Source organism: Haemaphysalis longicornis, unplaced genomic scaffold (genome assembly GCF_048455015.1).
Source record: "Haemaphysalis longicornis isolate Haplotype H1 unplaced genomic scaffold, Haemaphysalis longicornis Haplotype H1 scaffold_1, whole genome shotgun sequence".
Taxonomy (NCBI): Eukaryota; Metazoa; Arthropoda; class Arachnida; order Ixodida; family Ixodidae; genus Haemaphysalis; species Haemaphysalis longicornis.
The window spans coordinates 181,691,591-181,713,771 of record NW_027526203.1 but is presented as its reverse complement, the minus strand read 5'-3'; the positions used below and the strand labels follow the sequence as shown (position 1 = coordinate 181,713,771).

At 48.8% G+C, this 22,181-nt stretch overlaps 1 protein-coding gene across 1 annotated transcript in view; it reads right to left on the bottom strand.

Moving 5' to 3' along the window:
- The window catches only part of LOC144139885 (long-chain fatty acid transport protein 4-like), a 141,285-nt gene extending 134,880 nt beyond the window's left edge, over positions 1 to 6,405 (bottom strand). The window contains exon 1 of the mRNA XM_077672125.1: positions 6,102 to 6,405. Within this exon, the coding sequence (XP_077528251.1) occupies positions 6,102 to 6,262 (161 nt within the window). The 5' untranslated portion in view covers positions 6,263 to 6,405. The remainder of the gene's footprint in view (positions 1 to 6,101) is intronic.
- Positions 6,406 to 22,181: the final 15,776 nt, after the last annotated feature.

Below are 22,181 nucleotides of genomic sequence, written 5' to 3'. Positions count from 1 at the left end.
ATCACCAGGTTGGAGCTTACTTTAATTTTATAAAAAAAGTTTCCACTCATGTGCTACACCAATACAACTCAACCAAACACCGTTCATGCATCATGCATTAATTTAACCTTACCAAGAATATCTCTTTGAAGTAATAAATGGTGTGGTCAAGTGCATTTCACTTCTCTCTGGTTTTACTATTTGTAGAGCGATGCGAGTGAATTTAAGTGACGTCACATGGGTAATCGATATGGGTGCCGTTTACAGCTTTGCTTTCCAACCACATTCACGGGGTGGATTGGAGCAATTTTTTTTTTCTTTTTTCTTAAAGTATGTGCCAACTAGCTCAGCAACAAGTCTTGTTAACTGCGCAGGTAATACGTGTATACTCGGTGACAACTTAAGAACGGCACCGATGATGATGATGATGATGATTCCTATTGGTTTCCCCTTTGAAGCGGGGTGATGACATGTCATCTTACCAAAAAGAACTAATATAACCATGTTTTACACTCTTGGTTTAATACTAGCACTGCTTAGGGCAGACTCTAAAGCTTATCAGGCCCGAAATACTTTCTTTTCCCTGTTACAGGTGGTAACTGTCCTAGGCAATATTCCCCTCTCTGCTAAGGCACCGGAAGTTGCCGCTGTGCCTTATCACCGTAGCCGGATGTTTCTCCGCGCGGCGCAAGTAGGGCGTTACAGGGAATATTTTGAACATGGCGTGAGCCGTTGCCGTGATTTTTTTTATCTTAATATGCTTATAAACGACTCCAGTGACGACAAACAAACTGCGTGAGACAAGGCAGGCGATATCACGCATTCATAGCAAACCCCTTTCAAAACGCGCGCGCACTGACGTCACGGGTCCGGCGCTTTGGCGGAGTGATACACTACATGAGGTGGTGCCGTTCTTGAGTTGTAACCGAGTATAGAAAGACTATTCAAAAACAATTCCCCCGTGAAACTTTTGCATTCCTACACCCAAGTGACTAGTAAGCATAGGTCTTCTACACATGTGAAGTGTGTCTGCTGATCTTTTTCTCTTTTTTTTTGTGTTAGGCTGGGCGGCTACGAGGAAATCGCGAGCGGTGTAGGAAGGAAATTGCGCCGTACACAGAGGACAAAAAAAAAAAAAAAATGACTGCACGCGGAGGGGAAGGAATTAAGAGAAACGGAAAACGGATGTCCCCCGTGTCCGTCCTGCCTCTCCACATCTATTAAGTTGGGCACAAGCAAACCACCCGCAAAGCCACACAAAAATAATTGCGGACTATACAAGTATCACTTCCTGCGCTCTTTGCCACTGCTTCGAAGGGTGAACTTGCGCAAGATCCCCGAACACTGTCCACCAACCACAGAGCAATATTATGCTTAAAGTAATTAACTTTACGCACGAAAGGAATCTATATAAGGTTAACGGGGGCCCGATATTCGCAGTCATGTAACAGCTTCTGCAGGCACACGGGGAGCGTGCGCATTTCGGGACCATTTACACTTCGTACGCTTCATACTTCATACGTCCGGGCAGTTTGGTCTGCGGCTATTCCGCATAGGTTGTCCACGCAGGCGTCTCGTTCTACCGACGCTGAGCCCAAGGACGCGGGTTCGGTGGCCGCTTTTCAGATGGAGGCGAAAGCAAAAACGGCCGTGAGTCGAGATTTTGGCGCACGTTAAAGATCCTCAGGTGGTCAAAATTAATTCGGAGTCCTCCACTACGGCACGCCTCATAGCCTGCAGGTGCAGCATCGGCGCTTCAAACCCCATAATCAATCAATCAATCAATCAATCAATCAATCAATCAATCAATCAATCAATCAATCAATCAATCTGGTAATACCGACTCGTGCCTGCTTCGTTATGCCACTTTCCCCCAAGAGTGCTTAGGCATGCTGGTGTATTAGATCTGACGTTGACGTGGAGTTAGAATTGCGAGGGCGCACATGGAGGCACCGGCGCTGTTCAGGGAACCAAACAATCCTGCGGCTTAGTCGCGCATGTCATGCGTTTTTTAAAAGTAAGCGGAATGGTGCCTTGATACCTAGCTCTGCCTATCCACCTAAACCCACGTGGTCCAGTAAATTCTCTTTGGACTGGCCAGGGGAGCCAGAGAGCACTTCTATATTTATTTATTTTTTCCTTAAACAATTCTCATTGCGAGGACAAAAATGGTTGGGACGCGAAGCTTTCTTGCGCCGCAAACCGAGTCGAATCAAAGTCGTCCGAGTTTGGACTGATGATGACGATGCCCTTGAAGTGTTTGGCACATACCCACTTGGGGGGATTGACCGGGGATAAAGTGTTGGTTGCGCACCTGCGATTGACGTGCCTTTGTGGAACTCGGTTGTGTAAGTTGGCTTTCCTGCAGTGCGTTTGGGCGTAACGATTTGGATTTTGGACTCAGACTTTGGACTTTGAAGACAGCTTTCGACCAGAGAAAGCTTCGAATTTCGACCACCTTTCGCTACATCCACGATTACCATGCACCACCGCTTTCCTGCGGGCTCGCCATCAGTGAGGCAAACGAAGCTTCGCCTTAAAATCTTAACTGCTTCAACCACGTCGGAATGGCGGCGCAGTCGGATAGACGTCGGCTCTTTAACGCGAGGGACCCGGGTTCGATTCGGATCGCGGGAAGCGTTTTTCGTCTCTTTTTCCTTGAAGCGCTTGTGTAAAGTTGGCTCTCCTGTAGTACGTTTTGCCGTGCACGGGACGTCACCACGCTTTAATGAAAGAGGCCAAATATCCCTTCGTAGTCTGCTGAACGGGGTAACTAGAACATGAGCCAAAAACGGGCACGACATGTTGCCCCAACTTTGCTAGATATAGCGTATCATTATTGAATCACTGTACCCGGCACCGGCGAGTCACCACCGCCTTTGCTTTTCTTTTTTTTTTTTTCTAGGGTGCATCGCAGCAGGCTGAACGGGAAAGGATTCTGAAAGGCAAGCACTGTGCCCACAATCTCTAGCTATCGCATTTCCTATCGCGCGGTTTCTCCATCGCATTCCTCGGATGAGTTATCGGGCAAAGTGTGCGTGCGCGAATGGAGACAACGACAAGCGCGGTTCCTGCCCCACTTCCTCCGGACGAGACAGATAAAGGAAGTGGCGAGACTGATCTCAGACTTTCGCCAAGAAGCGGCTGCGAAAGCAACAGAAATGGTCGCGGAAACTTGAGCGAAACGTACGACAGTCTGCGACACCACCTTCCCGCGCCGTTAATAATGCCTACACGGGCGAACCGAGAATGCAATTTGGCGGGAACTTCTGGCCATTTCAAAGGGGAAAACTGTGAAGCTGCAGAAAGGGCGCGGTATACAAGCATGATCGTGACCCAGCGAGTGGGACAAATCCCCACACTTACAAAAAGATTATGACCGTAGCTGTATCATGTTCAGTTACAATGAGGGCTTGATAAACCCTGGTGCGCCGTAGAGTGTGGCCGTGACCAAGCGATGCGACATTTTAAATTGGCGTCGTTCGCAAATTGCAATTTACCACGCTTCTGACTGAATTTGTGAAATGAAACTTGGGTCGTGTTAGCACCCAAACGGTCGTCTCTTCTAGAGATACGAGCACTAGAATTCGTATTGCAACCGTTTGAGGGGGAGCGCACACCTCCCTGTCGCAGACACTTCCCCGTATGGCAGCTCCTGCAGAAAAAGCGCGGTTCTAGAAAGCGAATCGGTGCATGCGCAACGATGCAGTGGATTTGAACGAACGATAGCGGTAAAATACGCTGTCGCAACAGTCTGCCTAGACATGTCTTATCTCGCGATAAGCTACACACATCCCGAGGAAGGAAGCCGGTGAGAGTTCTAGGCGCATAGAAGGCTCGTAGCCGGTACCGAGGCGGAATCAAAACCGCGGCGTAGAAATTGCACATCGCTGCGGCACGCCGGGGTTAAATCTGAGTGAAATTACAAGTCGTCAAGCATAGTGTAAAATACGTCGAAAGAAGGCGTTTCGCACCACACGGCACCCCTACTGCTGCGAAATATGAGGTAGAACACCAGAGGATTATTGCTAAAGCAGCGTTTGCGTGGATGTGACGGCCCTATTTTAAAACCTGGTGATCGGCATAACGGATCCCCCTGTCTCAAACCGCGGCTCAAAATGTTCAGGACGAATCGAAGAGGCCTAAAGCTTGATCGTGCGCCGTGGCACGGGGTGTCAGTAAGCTAACAATGCCCAAAGTGTGGTCAACTGGTGATCACCGGAGATGAACCAAATATTGATCAAATAATTGTGACACAGAAACAAAATAGCAAACAAAACTTTTTGCTGAGCTAATGATTGCTGAGCTCGCTACGCGCGGACGGAGAGAGGCACAAACGACATATGCAGACACCTGTATACGTCTGTATGTGCCATTTGTTTTTCTCTTGGTGCATGTCCGCTCAGCACCCTATTCTTTTTGACCTTAAGAAATGCCAAAATTATGCGAACACTATCCAAAAGTGAGAGAAGGTTTATGAGGACAGCAGAGGATAGACTGCTTGTTAAGCTTGTTGAAAGGTCTCATTTCCAGCAGGTAACTTCGCACAATTGGCTAGGGTTAGAAATATTTGAGGTTGGACAAAGAGCAGGTTTAAGAAAGCGCAGGGAAAGCGTTGCACGCAACACAGCATGCTACCGAACGGGGGAGAAGAGCACGAAACGCCGGCGCAACAGGCTAGCTATAGTTGCGCCGGCGCATAGGTTAGCTCTTGCATATGCGACTATACAGATGTCCCACGTACGCCTCGCAATGACGAGTCAGAAAAAACAAATCGAAAAGAATGCTGCCAAGACGGCAGTTGCATTACCAGACGCGTATGCGTGATTGCATGACGAACGTGCGTGGATGACTAACTTGCGTGCGCGACGATTTTGATTATTTGACCACTAACAATAGGTAATCAACAAATTTTGCACGGTTCTGATTTCAGTTTTCGATTCATTGACAGTATAAATTGATTTCGTCATTCCGGTACCACCAAATATCAGCATCGCCTTTCCAACCCGGATTCGCCCCGTTTTCTTGCCGCCGCATTTTTTTTTATTACTATTTATGCGCACATGAAACCGACGAAGTGCCGTTCCAGTGGATAAGACAGAGTCAGAAATTCTACAAAACTTCTACAACGTTCGCTTCTCTGTTCTGAGAAACGTCTACACTGCGCTCTTTCAAAATATTAGGTAGCATCTATCGACAGCTGACACTTTCCGGCACTGCAATAGCCGTTGGAATTCTCGGCGCGAACGCCGCTGGCCAGGGACCTATACCTAGGCGCAAGCAGGCCAGTGTTCCGCGATGGCACCTCGAAATAGCAATCCCAGGGCAAGAATCACAGTGGAATGCAACGACGGTGTGTCTAAAAAGTAGGTCGGCCGCGCACACTGTTTCTGTTTCGCGAGGAAAACACTCGCGAATGACGAACTAAATCACAACGTTCAGACGACAGCGCTTTCTACTCGCGACGGCTAGGGAAACATCGCGACCGGCAACCAAGTTAATGATGACAGCAGTTGGCGTTGGCATCTTTTTAATGTCATAGCGTCGGCCGAACTTAATAAATCACTGACTTTTTTTTTTCTTTTAGTGGTGAGCGTTGATTTGAATAGCAGTTATGTAAGCGTGCTATGGCAGGTGTGATTTTGAGAGCGCGACAAATTAGCAGACGCGGTAAACGTATGCAGCATGAAACGAACAGTCGCTCAGTGTCGTGCGATACCTTATGATCGCACATGGTACAGGCTGGGCTGTGTACGCACAACATTCTGGTTGGGCAGCGGCCATGTAGACACATTGCATTAGGAATGTCATGCCAGGTGTTTGTATACACATGCCAAGCGCACATTGACCGATCGCGACATATATATAAATATATAGATATGTGGTCGCATCGTGGCCGCCAGTCAGTCTATAAAAACTCTCTTTAAAAACAGCGCAGCAGGTGGTATAGCAGGCAAAACACAGGCCGAAATCATTCGAGGCGCGCTCAGCTCGGTGGATGGCCCCTACAGCCGTCCACCGTAGCGTAAGCCGTGCTCGGAATGCTCCAGCATGAACGAAAAAAAAAAAAGAGAGCCAGTTCGCGAAGAAATAAAGGGGGCCAAGTGGGCGCAGGTACTCACGTCAAGTCGCGGCGTGCCGTGTAGAAGACTATCCGGAGGAATCTCCATCCCCCTGTGATAACGTAGAGGAAGAAAGTGATGAATCCAGCCATCCAGACGGAGCACAGTGAACCAAGAGTGAGCACGCTAAATGATCCGCAGAGCCCGGCCAGCTTGAGCATACTACGACCTGTCCGTCTCTGGCGTGCGAGAGGGCAGGCTTGCCACTAAATGTAACCCGGCCGTCACACTTTCCTGGGACACATGGGAACTGTTTTTCCTCCTTCATTGCAGGGGAGAAACGCGGCCTCCCCACATCACGTGGCGTGGTGGCCGATCGCAGCGCCCCTGCCGACCCCTGCGACGCACAGAATAGGGGGAACTGTCCCAGGGATGGCGCCACTATTCAAAATGAGGCAGATTTGTTTACAAGAAACCCGGGAGATGGCGCTACAATGCAAAAGCTTTTGAGCGCGTTATTTGAATCGCCAAAACAACAAAGCGGTTTGGACACCAAATGCACGAACGCCTGCGTAGTAAATTGGTTTGGAGTTGGACTACAAGGCAATTATTTTACTATGTCAGGAGACTGACTGTAACAGGAGCCCTTTGCAACCCTTGATTCTATTTTTGTAATAATACGATGAATTCATAACCAAACGCGAATAGCAATTCTTCGCTTGAACGAACGTTTCATACAAATAAATGAACTGTTCTCAAATTCCCCGCAGGCAAAGCCTTGCACCAAGGCACGGGTGCTTCAGTTCAACAAGCTTTTTTGTAATTGTGGCCAGTGGCCAATTGGCTCTTTCTGGATTTGTTGTGTAAGTGAACGAACGGCTCTTACAATGTGTTAATTTGGGATGGCGATCCGTGTTATGTTACGTATCTCGGCCGTCTTGCCTTTTTGTTGTTGTTGTTGTTGTTGTTGTTGTTGTTGTTGTTGTTGTCTCCCTTGGAGCCTGACTAATAATCTTTTGTACAGCATGTGCAGCTAATTAAGACAATGAATAAATAAGCCAATAAATAAATTGTTCAAGCAGTTGATCAATCGATCAAAAAGAGGACAAAAAAGGAGGAGAGACGTTAGAACTTCGAAGTGGGAACCCGTGGAAGTGACGGAATAAAGATAGAACTCGGAAGGCCGCGGTGAGAGGCTGTCAGGACCTCGAACGCGAGGTGCCTGCGAGCAGATCTCCGGTGAACTGGACGAAGAAGGCATAAGAAAAGGCGGTGGTACTGCCCTGGGTTCCTTGTCAGGGGCTGGCGTGACAGTCGAAAGAGAGGTATGTGGGAATTGCGTCATGATGGCTCAACGACAGCTTGCTTCATTGCAGGAGCGTCTTGTTGTTGTATTGTCCCCAGTTTTAAGGAAGGGTGCTGATTCAGAAATCTTGTCTCGTGATTGGGACTAATGCGTGGATAATCAATTACGAGCGCAACGATGACTGGAAATTTTGGATTGGATTGGAAAACGTTTGTTGAGCATAAAAGTGGGTGGCTTTAATCACGGCCACGGCGGTGGACGAGTGTAGTATGGAGGGGCTTTAGCTTTTTCTTAGTCCAGAAAGCTGCGAGACAGCGCAGCAGCCTGGGCGTATAGTGTAATAGTACACTATACTGGGCGCGAGCGATGAGGCGTTCCTGGTCCTCGCACCATGAACCAGCCAGGTCGCACTTGGACTGCTCATGGGAAGAGGAAGGGAAGGGGTTGGGCGCGTAGGAGCTAGCATTCCCAGACTACGAAGGTGGTGTTCAGGACGGAGCAAGAGAGGCAGTTATCTGGAGGGGGAGATGCAGTGGGGTATAGAGGTGTTGCAGTATGTATTGATCTACGGCGCCAAATGCGAGCTGCCTGGGTGATGAGGAATGGGTGAGGAGGACGGTATCGAAGCCGGAGTTGGCGATAATGATAGGAGATTCCAGCCTATCAGGAAGGGACCGGGAGATAGGTGGAGTGTGCGGAAATGTCCTCTTCCGTCAACGAAAACGTCCGGAGTGTAACGAAAGCCGAGTATGTCTAGGGCGGTGCCTCCAAACTCCGGCTCGCACATGCTTCGGCTGACCAACCTCGGACAGGTATCACGTCAGCTCTGGCGTCTTCCCCACAGTCACTGAACTGTCTTTTCGGCAACCTGTTATATCGCGGAATCTCGAACTATTTGGGATCAAAATTGACCCTTCACTTTTGTTTAAACGTAGACTTCGTAATGGAGCTGATTATTATATATTACTCGGCTTATATTAGCGCCATCGGCTCTGAATGTAAGAATTGTTCTCGAGCAAAACGCCATAGATAGGAGAAAACATTGTTTATCGTTTTTCAAATATTTACTTATAGGGACCTCGTGCAGATATGTTTTCGTTTTTCCCCGACTGGAGCGGCAAGAAAATACAAAATTTTCAGGGTCCAAATTTATCAATGCGCGCGCTACCAGTTTACGTTCAACTGAATGCTACCGAAAGGCGTGATGGAAAACCATGTTCTTTTTTTCTTCGTAGCTCATTTCTGTGACCAAATATTTCAAGCTCTATAGGGCATATGTCATTTCCGCTTACTATAAATTCTGTGTAATAAAAGTTGTATGTATGTTTGGCAGCTCTATTTAATTCTATTTTAGGTTGAAATTAAGAGCTGTTTTTTTTTTTTAGTAAAATTAGTCCAAAGCACGAAGAAAAGCTATAGAATTGATGATCCTGTGGATTCCCTACTCATATGGGTTTATTATAAACACTGGAGTGACTGCTGAGTGAAACAGTGAAACTGAATAACCAGTTACACTATTGTTAGTACTTCTCCACTTTACAAGTTCATGTATGTATACATGCCAAAATATGTTCATGTGCATGACACACTGGTTCCCAACTAACGTATATTTCAGTAATGAGCTAGGTGCGAAAATTCTATAGCGCCCAAACCTGTCATTCTTTGTATATAGACTTTTTGGTTTTATTTTCACTTATTTGTAAAACCACGAGGCATGGGCGTCGCCAGGGGCGGGGGGTGCAAAAGGGCGACGCCAGTGTTGTGGTCTTAATGTCCTGTTTTTAGTGCATCGCAAGATTTGGCTAGTTCACGAAAGCCATTTATTTATAGGATCAACAGGCAGACAGGACGTATAGCGCGGTTTCATCGATTAAATTATTGTTGAGTCAACTTTCTTATATACTCGGATTCGGGTACAAGTTAAGAACGGCAATAGCTCATGTATACTGTATCGGGAGCGTTTCTTTGCAGGTCGTTGCGCCGCATTGTGCTCTGTAGAGCGAAATTAAATTGAATAATAGTTATATTAATTCAGATTGCATTAAGTTATATTTAGATTATGTTTAGGTTAGTTTTAGCTGGCGTTTAGGTTTGCTAAGGTTAAGTTAATTTAGTTTTGGGTTACGTTAGAACGGCCTTTTAAGGTGCTGATGCGACGGAACGACCTGCAAACACACTACTCTCCCTGTGTATCACACGGACCAAGCGACGGACCCGGATGTCAATGCGCGCGCGCGTTTTGAAACGAGATTGCGCTGAATCGTCGACTTTTTTTACACCTATAGTCTTTTTGCAGTCGCTGCAAGAATTGAAAAGCAGATTAAGGGCGAGAAATCACGGTAGCGACTCGTGTCATGTTCAAAATACTCGGAGTGAGGCACCATTTGCGCCGCCGCGGAGTATACAGCTGGCTGCGGTGATGAGGCGCAGGGGCAGCTTTCGTTGTCGTTCCTAAGTTATCCCCGAGTAAAGTGCTTAACTTATAGTCATGCACATGAGAGCAAGTGCCAGTTGATTTTCGGAATGAATTTAAATGATGCCCTCAATTCATACGATCGTCTTTGTATTTTATAAATCCGGAAATTGTACGGACGGTAAGACAAAAAAAAATATTGGACCCCGAATAAATGAACCCGGTACCCCTCATATAAATGTTTCTTGTAAAATGTGTCTTCAAATGCAGTTTCTTTTTTACCGCCTGCACTTCAAACATTGGTGTTTTTTGTTAGAATTTTATTGGAAGTTTACCTTTCATTTTCCGCCTTTTATGATTTGGTCCTACAACTCGTCTAGAGTGTGCGAACAGTCGCTGCTTGTAGCTAGTGAAACAGCGTCTCGATTATCTTAATGTAGATGGGCGTCAGATACGGTACACGTACTTGGTCAAAGCTTTGTTATTTTTGCACTATGTATGACCTGTCCATTCGCGTGCCGTCGAGCGGGAAAGAATGTGAGGAGGAGTTTTAGGGGTTAAATCTCGTGGTTTATAACGTTCGCATCTGATGGGGGGATATTAAACCATGTTTTATTTTCGGATTCAACTTCAACTGCGAGTACAAGGAGAGACTTTGAGAGAGAGAGTACGTAGCAGCTCACATTTTACATCGCACCTTTACTCTGTCGTATTCAATAGTAATTATCATAACAACAAAAAGGACACCCCCTGTAACACGTGTTTTGAACAGACCCACGTGTCATCCCACCTTACAAACCTGTGAGTCTAAGTGGGAATAAACTTTATTGTGCCCAAACCGGGGGAAGAGAGGGACAGAATGGGATGTTCCGCGGGTACTTTCCCAGCAAATGGCGACGAGGAGCCCGTAAGCCCTCGGAGCTGAGCCGCATTGCCTCCCACTGCTTCAAATTATCTCTGCTAAATGTCGGTGTTATGGGTGTTGTGCGAATGGGGTGCTGTGGGCAGGTCCAAATGATATGATGGAGGTTACCTTCCGCGGCGAACCACTACAGGCGGTTTTCAGGGGCGGGGTTGGGGGATGTTCTAGACTGTAAAAGCCTCCATGCATGCATGTCATTGATCGCCACCTGGTGCGAGGAGTGATGTGGCGCCGGGTATTTGAGGCGGCCTAAACTTAAATTGAGAACGACTCAGCGGGCAATGGAGCGGAAGATGATAGGTGTAACATTAAGGGACAAGAAGAGAGGGGAGTGGGTCAGGCAACAAACGCGTGTTAAGGACATCTTAGTAGAAATTAAGAAGAAGAAATGGACGTGGGCGGAGCATGTAATGCGAAGGCCAGTAAACCGTTGGTCATTAAGGGTAGCAGAGTGGATCTCTAGAGAAGGCACGCGTGGCAGGGGGCGGCAGAAAGTTCGATGGTCAGATGAGATCAAGAAGTTTGCGGGGATAAAGTGGTCGCAGTTAGCACAGGACCGGGATAATTTGAGATTAATGTGAGAAGCCTTTGCCCTGCAGTGGGCGTAGATAGGCTGGTGGTGGTGGTGATGATGATGATGATTGAACTGCAGGGATTGGTTATTTCCGTATATGTGACTACCCTGTCCCTGCCCTCCGTGTTGAGCGCACGGAGAAGTCGAGGCGGTCCCGGCAGCTGAACCCTCGGCCGCCTCATGAGCGTGCTCGTTTCCCGGCAGAGACGAATGGGCCGGTACCAATACAAGTTGCACATCATGTAAGTGGGAACTCTCGTATCGATGGAGAGTGTGTTGAGCTTCTGGGGAGAGTTTCGGGGCTGTTTTGGAGTCGCTGCAAGTGATATATAGAACACCGTGCACATTCAAGACTGTTCATTCTAGAGCCTTTACCGTATACTACCAGCTACATGGCAGTGATTCCCATTAAGAAGTATAATTATGCCACTTTCCATGAACCCTTTGTAGATTTGTAAACTAGTTTGCAGACGCAACTGACCCGATTTTCACAGCTTTAGCACACAGCGCAGACAATAGCCATGTAGCGACGAGATTCATAATTGCGTTTTTTTTTTTTTGTTACGCTCCCCTGAGTATACGACGAACAGAAATGATCTAAGCTAAAGCAGTCACACTAATTACGAAAACAAACGCATACGTTTGGGTACGCTGATTCATCCTCTTGGTCGTACATAGGTTGGTCGAAATGAATTCGTAATCAGCACCTTCACCTTTTAATCAGCAGTGCATTTATGGTCAGATGAGTAATATTCACCGGCGTTTATCGTTTATGATGCATCCATGACTAGATTCATTACAAACATATCTGTCACTATAAGCATTAGAAAGATATTTCATCCCTTGTTGCCCCATGTATTCCTTTAAAAACTTGAAAGAAACGAGGTTTTTCGTTCGCCAAACCAAAATTTCCGGCAATTCCAGTTGCAAGGTTTCACTCCTAAAATGTGCTCTGGCTCTAACGACAAACCCTGTTTCAGGCCGTCGCAGAAGTTTCACTGGAAAAGTGAGATGTTGAGCTCACCTGGCAGCCGCATTGGGACCGAAGGAATGGACTCTTCCCTTGAATAGCCCGGCCACGACAGGGCCTGCTATCAGGCGCGACTGCCTGGCAATTATGGTGATGATGATTATGATCATTACGACGCCGATTATGACGACGATGATGACTATTATTATTTGCGATCTTCTCCTCATCCGTTTGTATGGTCCGGGAATCGGAAAATAGAACTTCGTCCTTTGCGAATGTGTGCAAGCTTCATTTCGTGACTCTTGGGCTTTATTTTTTGTTCAGAAACGGCGTCTGTTTTTCGCAGGCGACCATCTTTGGGACAATATTGTCAATGCCCTTCAGGTGTATGTACATATCCTCTCGCAGGATTTTTTTTTTTCAGAGTTTGGAAGGGTGCACCTGGGAAGAGGGAAGAGTGAAAGGAAATAAACATGTCGGCTGTAAATTGAGGAATTGGGGCATTGACGCCTCTTCTCCCAGCAAGCTGTTTCCGATCCAGCACTGAATAGAGCACTGCACGGGCCTGATTTTAAGGCCCGAGCTCGGCCCGAGCCCGCTTTGTGAAGCCCGAGCCCGACCCGGGCCCGTAACACCGAGCCCGGGCCCGGCCCGGGCCCGTCGTCTCAAGCCCAGGCCCGGCCCGAGCCCGTCGTCTCAATCCCAAGCCCGGCCCGGGCCCGTCGTCTAAAGCCCACGCCCAGCCCGGGCACGGTCTTTTTTTTTTGAGCCTAGGGAGGGCCCGCATGTGTGTGACCAGGCCTTGTCTTAGACGTCGAAGAAAATTTGTTTATTATATTTGGTCGAGTGTCTTCGTAGTGGGAAATCAGACGGAGCATTTAGTCCGTAGAAGCACGCCCTGAATTGTAACGCAAAAAATAAGGGTTTAAAAGTACACGTAGTTTAGCTCACACCATCTGCAGTTCACGCCACATGGGCGTAATAATAGCTCGTATTCTTACACGAGAGACACTATCACCTTTGATGACCAGACTCTTGGCAACTTCATGTGGTTGTTTCGGTCACAAGTTGGTGTTAATGAAATTTCTTGCTCTCCATTTGAATCCAGGAGTATGTGCGTGCGTTGAAACATTTTCCCTAGAGTGGTTGTTATGCAGTGGCGCTTCTCTAGCACGCGAGTTTAATTTCCAGCCACGGCAGCCGCATTTAGATTGATTCTACATCTAAAACACACGTGCATAGACATAGGTGCACAGCTCCAGGGTGGCTTAATTAATTCCTTCCCCGCTAGGGCATTCCTTGTAACCGTATCTTTGATATGTTATACACCAAAATATAAAATCTTGATGCAGTACATGAAATGTCATTAAAGTTACAGTATAGTGACTATCAGCCCTAACAAAACACGTTTTTAAAACAATTTGTACAACTAACATCAAGAAGCGCGTAAAAGTATAGGTACTCAGAATATTCAATTTTATGCTCTTTTCTACACTTCACGTCGGAACTATTAACGGCCGGGCCTAAGAATTCAAGCCCGAGCCCGGCCCGCGGCACTGAGCCCGAGCCCGGCCCGGGCCCGCGGCACTGAGCCCGAGCCCAGCCCGGGCCCGCGGCACTGAGCCCGGGCCCGGCCCGGGCCCGCCGATAATCGACTTCGGGCGGCCCGGCCCGGCCCGCGGGCCGGGTCGGGCCCGGGCTTTCGGGCCGGCCCGGGCCCGTGCAGTGCTCTAGCACTGAAACGACCACAGCATGAATTAACGTTATTGCAACTGCTCCGGGAAAGAGAATTCGAGATAGAGAGAGAAATAAACGTTTATTGGCTGAAAAGACTAGCTAGGACTTGGTCCTTGCCGGTCCGAGGTGGTAGGTCTCCTCAGGCCAGGAAACTCCTGGCGGTGGCTGCCGTCTTCGCCCGGTTCACCAGATTCTTCTGGTTCGGCCGGATCCTCGTAGACGAGCAGTGCCTCCCACTTTTCAGTGATGTCGTAGTCACCGGTTGTATGGGCGCTTGCATTGTCTTGTGGTGCAGAAGTCAGTGTTGCTGAGGATGCTTGGCTATCCACAGGTGGGTCTGGACCGCGGTCTTTTCAAGGGCACTCCAGGATCATGTGTGCCACGGTGTCGGGTATGTCGCAGTAAGGGCAGAGGTATGAAAATTGCGTGGGGTAGATGCGGTTCATGATTATTCCGTGTAAGTACGTATTTGTTTGGAGCCGACGAAAGATTACGCTTTCTTCCTTGGTGAGGTCAGGGTGTGGTGGGGGATATCTTCTCCGCTCAAGTCGGTAGTGCTGAAGTATGGTTCTGCACGTCTGCTGAAGTATGGGTACGACTGCTGCGCACGTTGCAGCACGGATGTTGGGTGGCAGGAAGGCCCGGCTGGTGTGCTATCGGGCTGCAGCGTGCGCTGTTTCGTTTCCCGCCATCCCTTCATGCCCCGGGATCCAGCTGACGTAGGTGTCCCGAAGTTGAAGGCGCGTCTTTAAGATTTTAAGTGCCGCCGCGGACACGTGTCCTTTTTGGAAGTTCCGACATGCCGCTTGGGAGTCGGCGAATATCAGTGCTCGGTAAAGAAAAATAATAAAAAAAAGACGCAATTAACTTTTTCTCTGAGAACGTCATTAAGTGCTTGCTTAAAATCCGAATAAGGAATCTTACAGCCGACCAAGACTGCACGCATGGAAGCGAAAGAGCCGACGTTCGTGCCCAAAACCTTTATCTATTTCCTAATTAGTCCCACCAAAAGTATGCGCCTGTGCAACCTCGCTAAAACGCGTACCTGACGGAGAAGCGAAGAAAGTACGTACTAACCGGCACTACAGTTTATCCGAATGCATTAGGCTAAAAAGAAACCGGGTCGGGGATTCGGCCTAACTGCGTATAGAAACTACGGCTTATGCGGGGACGGTTTAACGAGGTTCCACTGTATAGCACCCAAGGCTGGTTTCTGTGACATCATCCTGGCAAGCGACTGACTTACGTGTTCCTCTCTAATCCCCGGCGTCGGTATTGGCCATATGTATGTGCCCGAGAGAGAGAGAGAGAGAGAGAGAGAGAGAGAGAGAGAGAGAGAGAGAGAGAGAGAGAGAGAGAGAGAGAGAGAGAGAGAGAGAGAGAGAGAGAGAGAGAGAGAGAGAGAGAGAGAGAGAGAGAGAGAGAGAGAGAGAGAGAGAGCCTTGTAAATAGTCATGGGCATGTTGCCAGTAAAAAGTAACAGCACTCCAGTAGCAGTTACCTAAGCCAAAAAAGTAACTCTGCTACAGTTACAGTTACAGAGCTTCCAAAAGTAACTTGCTACAGTTACAGTTGCTGTGAATAAGTAACGTCGTTACTTTTCCTTTACTGTATGAAACTTAGCAATAGATCACAAAACAACCGATAAGGCTCGTTTAATAAGAACGTACGAAGGCACGCGGGTAGTCTAAATTACACGTCGTAAAAACCCTAGACGAAGGGAACCTAAAAGGAAGCACTCTCAAGCCAACACCAACAATCGTTGTGTACGCCTCTTTTTGTTGTATAGACTTTTTGGTTCATGCGCCCTTGGTGTCCCTATGGGTGCCCCGTTTTCGGTGGCTTCCTGCAGTGGTATATTCCTTTACAATTAGGGCAGGCCAGCTTCCTTATCGGCAAAGGTTTAATTGCCAGCTTCTTTTTGTTTTTGTTTCCGCTCGACTCAAGACGAAGGAAAAGTTTAGAAATTCCCTTTAAGACCTCGGTCGACCCCAGGGAAGATAATTCTCTTAGTGCACACCTATCCTAAACCGCGAAGGGAGCCGTGTTGTGGAAAAGTGAAAGGTGGAGATGATATGGGAAATAGGAAAGTCCGAAGAATCGAAAAGCGCCGTCTGTTCATCGGCCTTTTGCGAGTATTGCTGTGACTATCTTTTTATAAACAAAGAAGTAACTGTAACGGAATTTCCAGTTACAGTTACTGTGTAAAAAAGTAACAGTGTTACAGTTGCAAGTTCATTTAGCTTTATTGTAACTAGTTTCAGTTCCAACTTCCACGTTACCGAAAAAAGTAACTATATATATATATATATAGTTACCGGTAACACGTTAGTAGTAATTAGTCACTGCCCAAGACTGGTCGTAAGTCTTCTGGGAGGAGAAGGAGGCTTGTCGTAATAGGAAGAGGGGAGAAGACCTGCTCGAGCAAGACCGCTTGAGTGCCCGAACAGTGCGATTAGGTGAAGAATGGGAGCGCCCACGGAATGAGGATTTATGGCAGTTTTTGTGTCCTCAAGAGAAAGCTAGCAATGTCTCTTACATTTGCTGATGTCGGTTCTAGTTGAGATAACTTCTAATAAGCCATGATAAATTGTTCTTCCGCTTTCTGGGCATCACAATACGCCATAAAACCTGGGTATTGAACTGCCTCACATAGCAGAAATGGCGTAGTCCATGGCCGCTTTGTATGACTGTTAGACCTTTCACGTAACCTGTGGTTTCAGAGAACAGACAGGGATAGTCCGATGCGAGGTGGCGAAACTGCATGGGCAGGGTATTTCCAAAGTTTTAGCAGCTTTCAGTTACTAGTATATCAAAACTCAGACACGATGACGCCTGGCGCAGCTTTCCGCCTCCTGTTTAGGCAGGTATCAATAAACAAAAACGCTGAGTTCTCTGCGTGAAAATCAAGGGTTAGGAATGCACTTCACACCTCCCTGCTGCATAATGGCTCGTGACCCAGAAGGTTTCCACAGGTTCAGTTTACATGTTGAGAGCATAGGTCGGCGTACTCACTCGTGAGTACACTCATTTGTACTCATTTGTACTCAAATTCACGAGTGAGTACGATGATGAGTGAGTACACACCCAGAAAAAAAAAAGTGAGTATGATGACGAGTGAGTACAGGGGTAAGTCAACTACTCGTGAGTACAGTACTCATGAGTACACAACTCATGAGTATGAGTACTCATGAGTACAGCATTCATGAGTATGAGTACTCACGAGTTTGAGTACTAATGAGTATGAGTACTCATGAGTACACAGTACTCATGAGTACACAGTACTCATGAGTACATAGTACTCATGAGTACACAGTATTCGTGAATACACAGTACTCATGAGTACATAGTACTCATGAGTACATAGTACTCATGAGTACACAGTACTCATGAGTACAATACTCATGAATACTGGTTTTGCGACCGCTTGCACTCTTGATTATGTGCACTCGTGAGTACAGTACTGCAAGCAAGTTTTATCACGAGCTCGAGTTTGGACGCGCGTGTACGAGTCGCAAACATTAGCAGTGCCGCTGTGCAGCTTAACTGTCAAGGATGTCAAAATTAGACAACGAAAACTGCACCTCCCCCCTTTCCCAGTCCATGTTTGGCGCTGTAAGCGTTTTGCGGCGGTCGCTTGCAAAGTGGTCACGGTGAAGAGGGGAAAACGAGGGGGTGAGGGCCCGGCGGGAAACGCGGCCGCAGTTGCTCTTCTACGGCACTTCTTGACTGCCGCAGTTATTTTTGTTGACGCGGCCTGTGAACGCATGGCGGCTTCATTGCGCGTGCTCCCTTCCAGTTGTTTTAGGGGAGAGGTGGTGGAGGCTGCTAACAATGGACGCATTAGGCGTACTGAAATCCCTTTTTTTCGGTTTTCAGAAGTTTCCGTAGACGCATGTCGCGCTGTGTAGTCGTTTTGTGAACCGAACCGCTCATTTCAACAGTCGCAGTTAGTTTACGTAACTCGCGTCAAACCGACTACGTGGTTTGTAACGTTTGTCTCACCGAAATTGTCCGCACCATTTCGCTGTGTGTATTGAAGCGACAATTTGGCTGATGTACGTGCGCTCATATAGTTTTATTAGGTTCCCGTTTTGAAACATTTTGCTCAGGTTCGCTAGTAATATGGTCTCGTGTAGTGCCATTTACAAGTGAGCATACAGCCCCACCGTGCAACCGCGGCGGTGGAATTTGCCCCAGCAATGGAAATAAAATATCCGGATTCACCTAAGTACGTTTGTGAGTTGTGAATCGGACATCATAATATCCAGTTGAACGCGTGAGACGCCTTGTTTAGCCTCACATATTTTGTCGCAGAGCTCTGGCATCTTGCCGCTGGAGGAGCGTTTTGCTTTCGAATGGCTTTACTTTCGAGTGGCAACCCCATTCGCCGCTTCTCGTTTATGCCACCGTGTAATGACGACGCTGACGATGATGATGAATTTCGGTGGTTGTTATTCCCCTACCCTTCACTACTGTTTACAGGCGGGCACACACCCCTCGCTAGCAGCTACTGTCGAGTTTAAGCTCGCACTGTGGGAGGCCTCGTGAAGGAATCGTTTTGAAGTGATGAACGCCAACGCCAGACGCTGGGATTGTCGCTTAAGCTCACGTCTTGGAACATCTCGTAAAACATGTGGATTGCACATAACGACGCCACCGCTTTTTTTGATCGATCGCTGTCAGCTTCATCCGCACTGCTCGAGATAAGAGCTGCAGATTTCCACGGTGCAACCAACCAACCAACACGGCAATACAGTGACGTCAGTGCAAGCTATCACGCCTCCAAAAAACGCGTCTGCAAACTTTGTTCTCGAGTGCACGAAGCACGGCAGCGCAGTTCGACACTGCTGGAACGGCTGCAAAGCACCGGCAGCAACTGGGTGCCCTGCGGCCCTCGACTGCGAGCGATACCCCCTCCACGCCCCCCCTCCCCGAACACACACGCACACTGTTTGGACTGGGCCATTCCTGCTCAGTCACCACTGTTGCGACGTTGCCCTGCTCAGTCCGTCATCGACGCGGCGCAGAGCAGAGGGATGAAGTTGTCGAGCCGACAGCGATTTTAAGCTGCATTTATATACACTATATACAAAGGTAGCAAGAGTGTTACATGGCTCGCACAAAGGCGATAGCACTTCTAAACTCAGTGCCTCCAATGAAATGCCGCTGCACAGCCGCTGCTTCAGGGCTGGTTTTATCCCCCGGGGTTCCGCCGCAGCCGCGTGCAGTTCGAATCTTTCCAATCAGGACTATCACTGGCCGCAGTTTGAAAGCGAAGGGATTGCGTCAGCCGAGCCACGACAAGAAAGGGAAGGCTACTCAGCGGCGCCGTCTCCAGGGTCTACTTGCTGCATGTCTTTTTCGGGCCGGTCGTCCCAGGCATGATTTGGTGCGGCCGTCTCGATGGGAAAAGGAGAGTAGACTCGGCGGCGCTGTGTGCCGCCAAGTCGCGGCACGTCTGCCGCGAGCTGTTTGACCGAGGCGCGAATCGGGCCCACCGTCGGCGTGTCGCCAGGTGCAGCAAATTTGTGTTGGGCGCTCTGGTTAACCGCACACACACGCACACAAAAATAAGTGATTAAGGTCAGACCCGTGGGGGTTTTGACCGTGCTGTTAACGGAAATAGACACAACGACGCGTAGCGCCCCTGTCCTGTCCCTTTCTCGTGGGGGGACTTCCCTCTTTGGCTTTTCGCGCGGTAGCCGGTTTTCGTCTTTCTGTTTATCTGTTACATTGCGGGCTGGCGGCGCTTGCGAGGGGTACGGTTGCGCAATGTTCGCTGAATGCGGAACAGTGGCGGCAGCGTCTCTTTCCAGCTGGTTTTAAAGACGATAGCCTTTCTTTGGCCACTTGAGCGGGACAATGTTGGCCTGTCAGTCTGTCTGTCTGTGTCTGTCATAAAGATAATTTATTATTGCAACTTAATATCACGCCCCGCTGTATACATGGGAGCTACTGGGGTCACCGTTAAGTAGCTTTATGTACATAATGTGCCCTCTCTACAACTGGCCAACTGCCCCGCGATTCAGCCGCTCGGCCAAAAGTTAAAAGAATCCTTAATCGAGGGCTTCATATTGGCAAAATATTCCCTCGCTACTAAAGCTGGTACCATGCTTCCTATTTATCAGCTTTGTTCAACAAAAATAAAACAGGGATATTTGAACCCAGACATAAATACGAAAATGATATGAAAGTGAAAGTCTCAGGCTACAACCCCGCGCGCTTCGAAGACACATGGAGTCTCGGGAGTTCTTATTTACAGACATGAATTATACACGGAACCGTAGCCATACAAGCTTGGCTAACAGCCGTGCGCTTTCTGACGCTACGGGCATCGACAGTGCATTATTTATATGTACAATGGAGCACACAACGACTAAACGTTGCCGCGCTTTCCAGCTATTACGGGAACTGCACGTCATGAAACTAAGAAAAAAAATAAACACCAGAGCACGGAGTCAGAAATGCATCTGAAGGGCGATTTTTTTTCCCTCTTCGCTGAGCCGCCTCGTTGGCGCGCCGGCACCGGGAGCGCGAGCGTAAAAGTACAAAGAAAGAGTGTGCAACCGGTGGCACAAGGCGGCGAAAAATCCGCTTTTTTGTTTGTTTGTTTTGCTGACCTCGGTTAACCCACGCCATCGACCAATGAGAGGCATCCCATTGCCTGTTGCCCTCAGCTCCTTTCCTGGCACCATGATAGCATCCCTGGAGAGAAAGAAAGAAGCGACGCGCCACCCTGACGCCTTTCCCTGCGTCCCGAACACACGACGGACCGAGTCCGCCGTCCAATCGGTCACGTGATGAGACGTCACGGTCCGCCGCGGTCCGATCAAAAGCAGAGCGCATCCACACGGCGGGCCGGCTGAGCGGACTGCGAATGGCCGACCGTCTGAACTCACAAGCCAGAAGGGTGAACACAGGCGCCGTTTGGCCGCGACAACATGTTGTAAAGCACGAGCCTGCACGAAACCTTTAATCCCCGCAATAACGGCCACCCGCATGCAAGCCGGGCGGGCGTGCTCACGCAGCCGCCGCCGCCGTTCGCATGAAGGCGACACGACGAGCGGCGACGGCGGGGCGATCCGGGCTGCATACGGCTCGTCACCGCTCGCTGGAACCGAACTCTTCCCTAAATTGAGGTCCACATGCGTGAAACAAAGTGATAATCATAGCTAACATCGCACTAGTAAGAGTCAGGACTCAAGAAAAAGCGCGAATGAAGTATGCGTCGCGATTGTAAGCCTAGCCCGTCGCTTATCCAACCGCGGGTGATTGACAGGCTCCTTCGAGCGCTTCGAAACAGCCGCGCTGCCCGCGCTATTCTCTATTGGCGCAACTGGATGCGGCTCCGCCCACGCGACGCGGCCGCTGTTATGATGTCGTGGTCCGCCGTCGAGACTGCGGGCCGAAAAGCCTCGGCGAATATTTGGACCGCGAAGGCCGCGGTCCTGCGCGGTCCAACGGCGGCGCGCGAACTGGTGACGTCTTATCACGGGATGCGCGGACCGCGGTCCAAATAATCGTTTTGGTCCGCCGTGTGGATCGGCGAACACGCAAGCCTTAGCCAAGAGGTAAACACATCAGGGAGGGAGTACTTGTGGTGGTTGCGCCGTGAAACTTGCAACTTCGAGCTGCGTAGCGCGAGGTATTGCAGTGTCGTCCGTTCCTCTTTCGTGCTGTCCCGGCGCCGGTCCACGCAACCAACGACATCGCATCCGGATTTTTAGATATGGCCCCGACAAGCGAGCAAGACGCACGGCGCCCGAAATGCACCATACGTGCCGAACGACCGCACACCAATTATAGGGGCAAAAACGCCCGTGTGTACGAGATTTCGGCGCACGATAAAGATCCCCAGGTGGTCAAAATTAATCCGGAGCCCTCCACTACGGCGCGCCTCATCGCCTGCGTTGCGTCGGCGCGTTAAACCCTACAATCAATCAATCAAAACCAATTATAGGGGAGTGTCCTAGATAAAACGAGGCGCACAGCGCACGAATCGCACCAGAGGTGACGAACGACATCCAACTTGAACCAGTCGAGCTGACCACGGCGAACGAAATGCACAGCGCATGGAACGCCACCAAGCCAGCACACACAGAAGAAACTGCTATTCGCGACATCCTCCGCTCGCGCTGCTGCTATCCCGACTTGGCCAGCGAATGTTACAACCTCAGAAATCACGTGGCCACAAGCAACAAAAGACCCAGCGCAC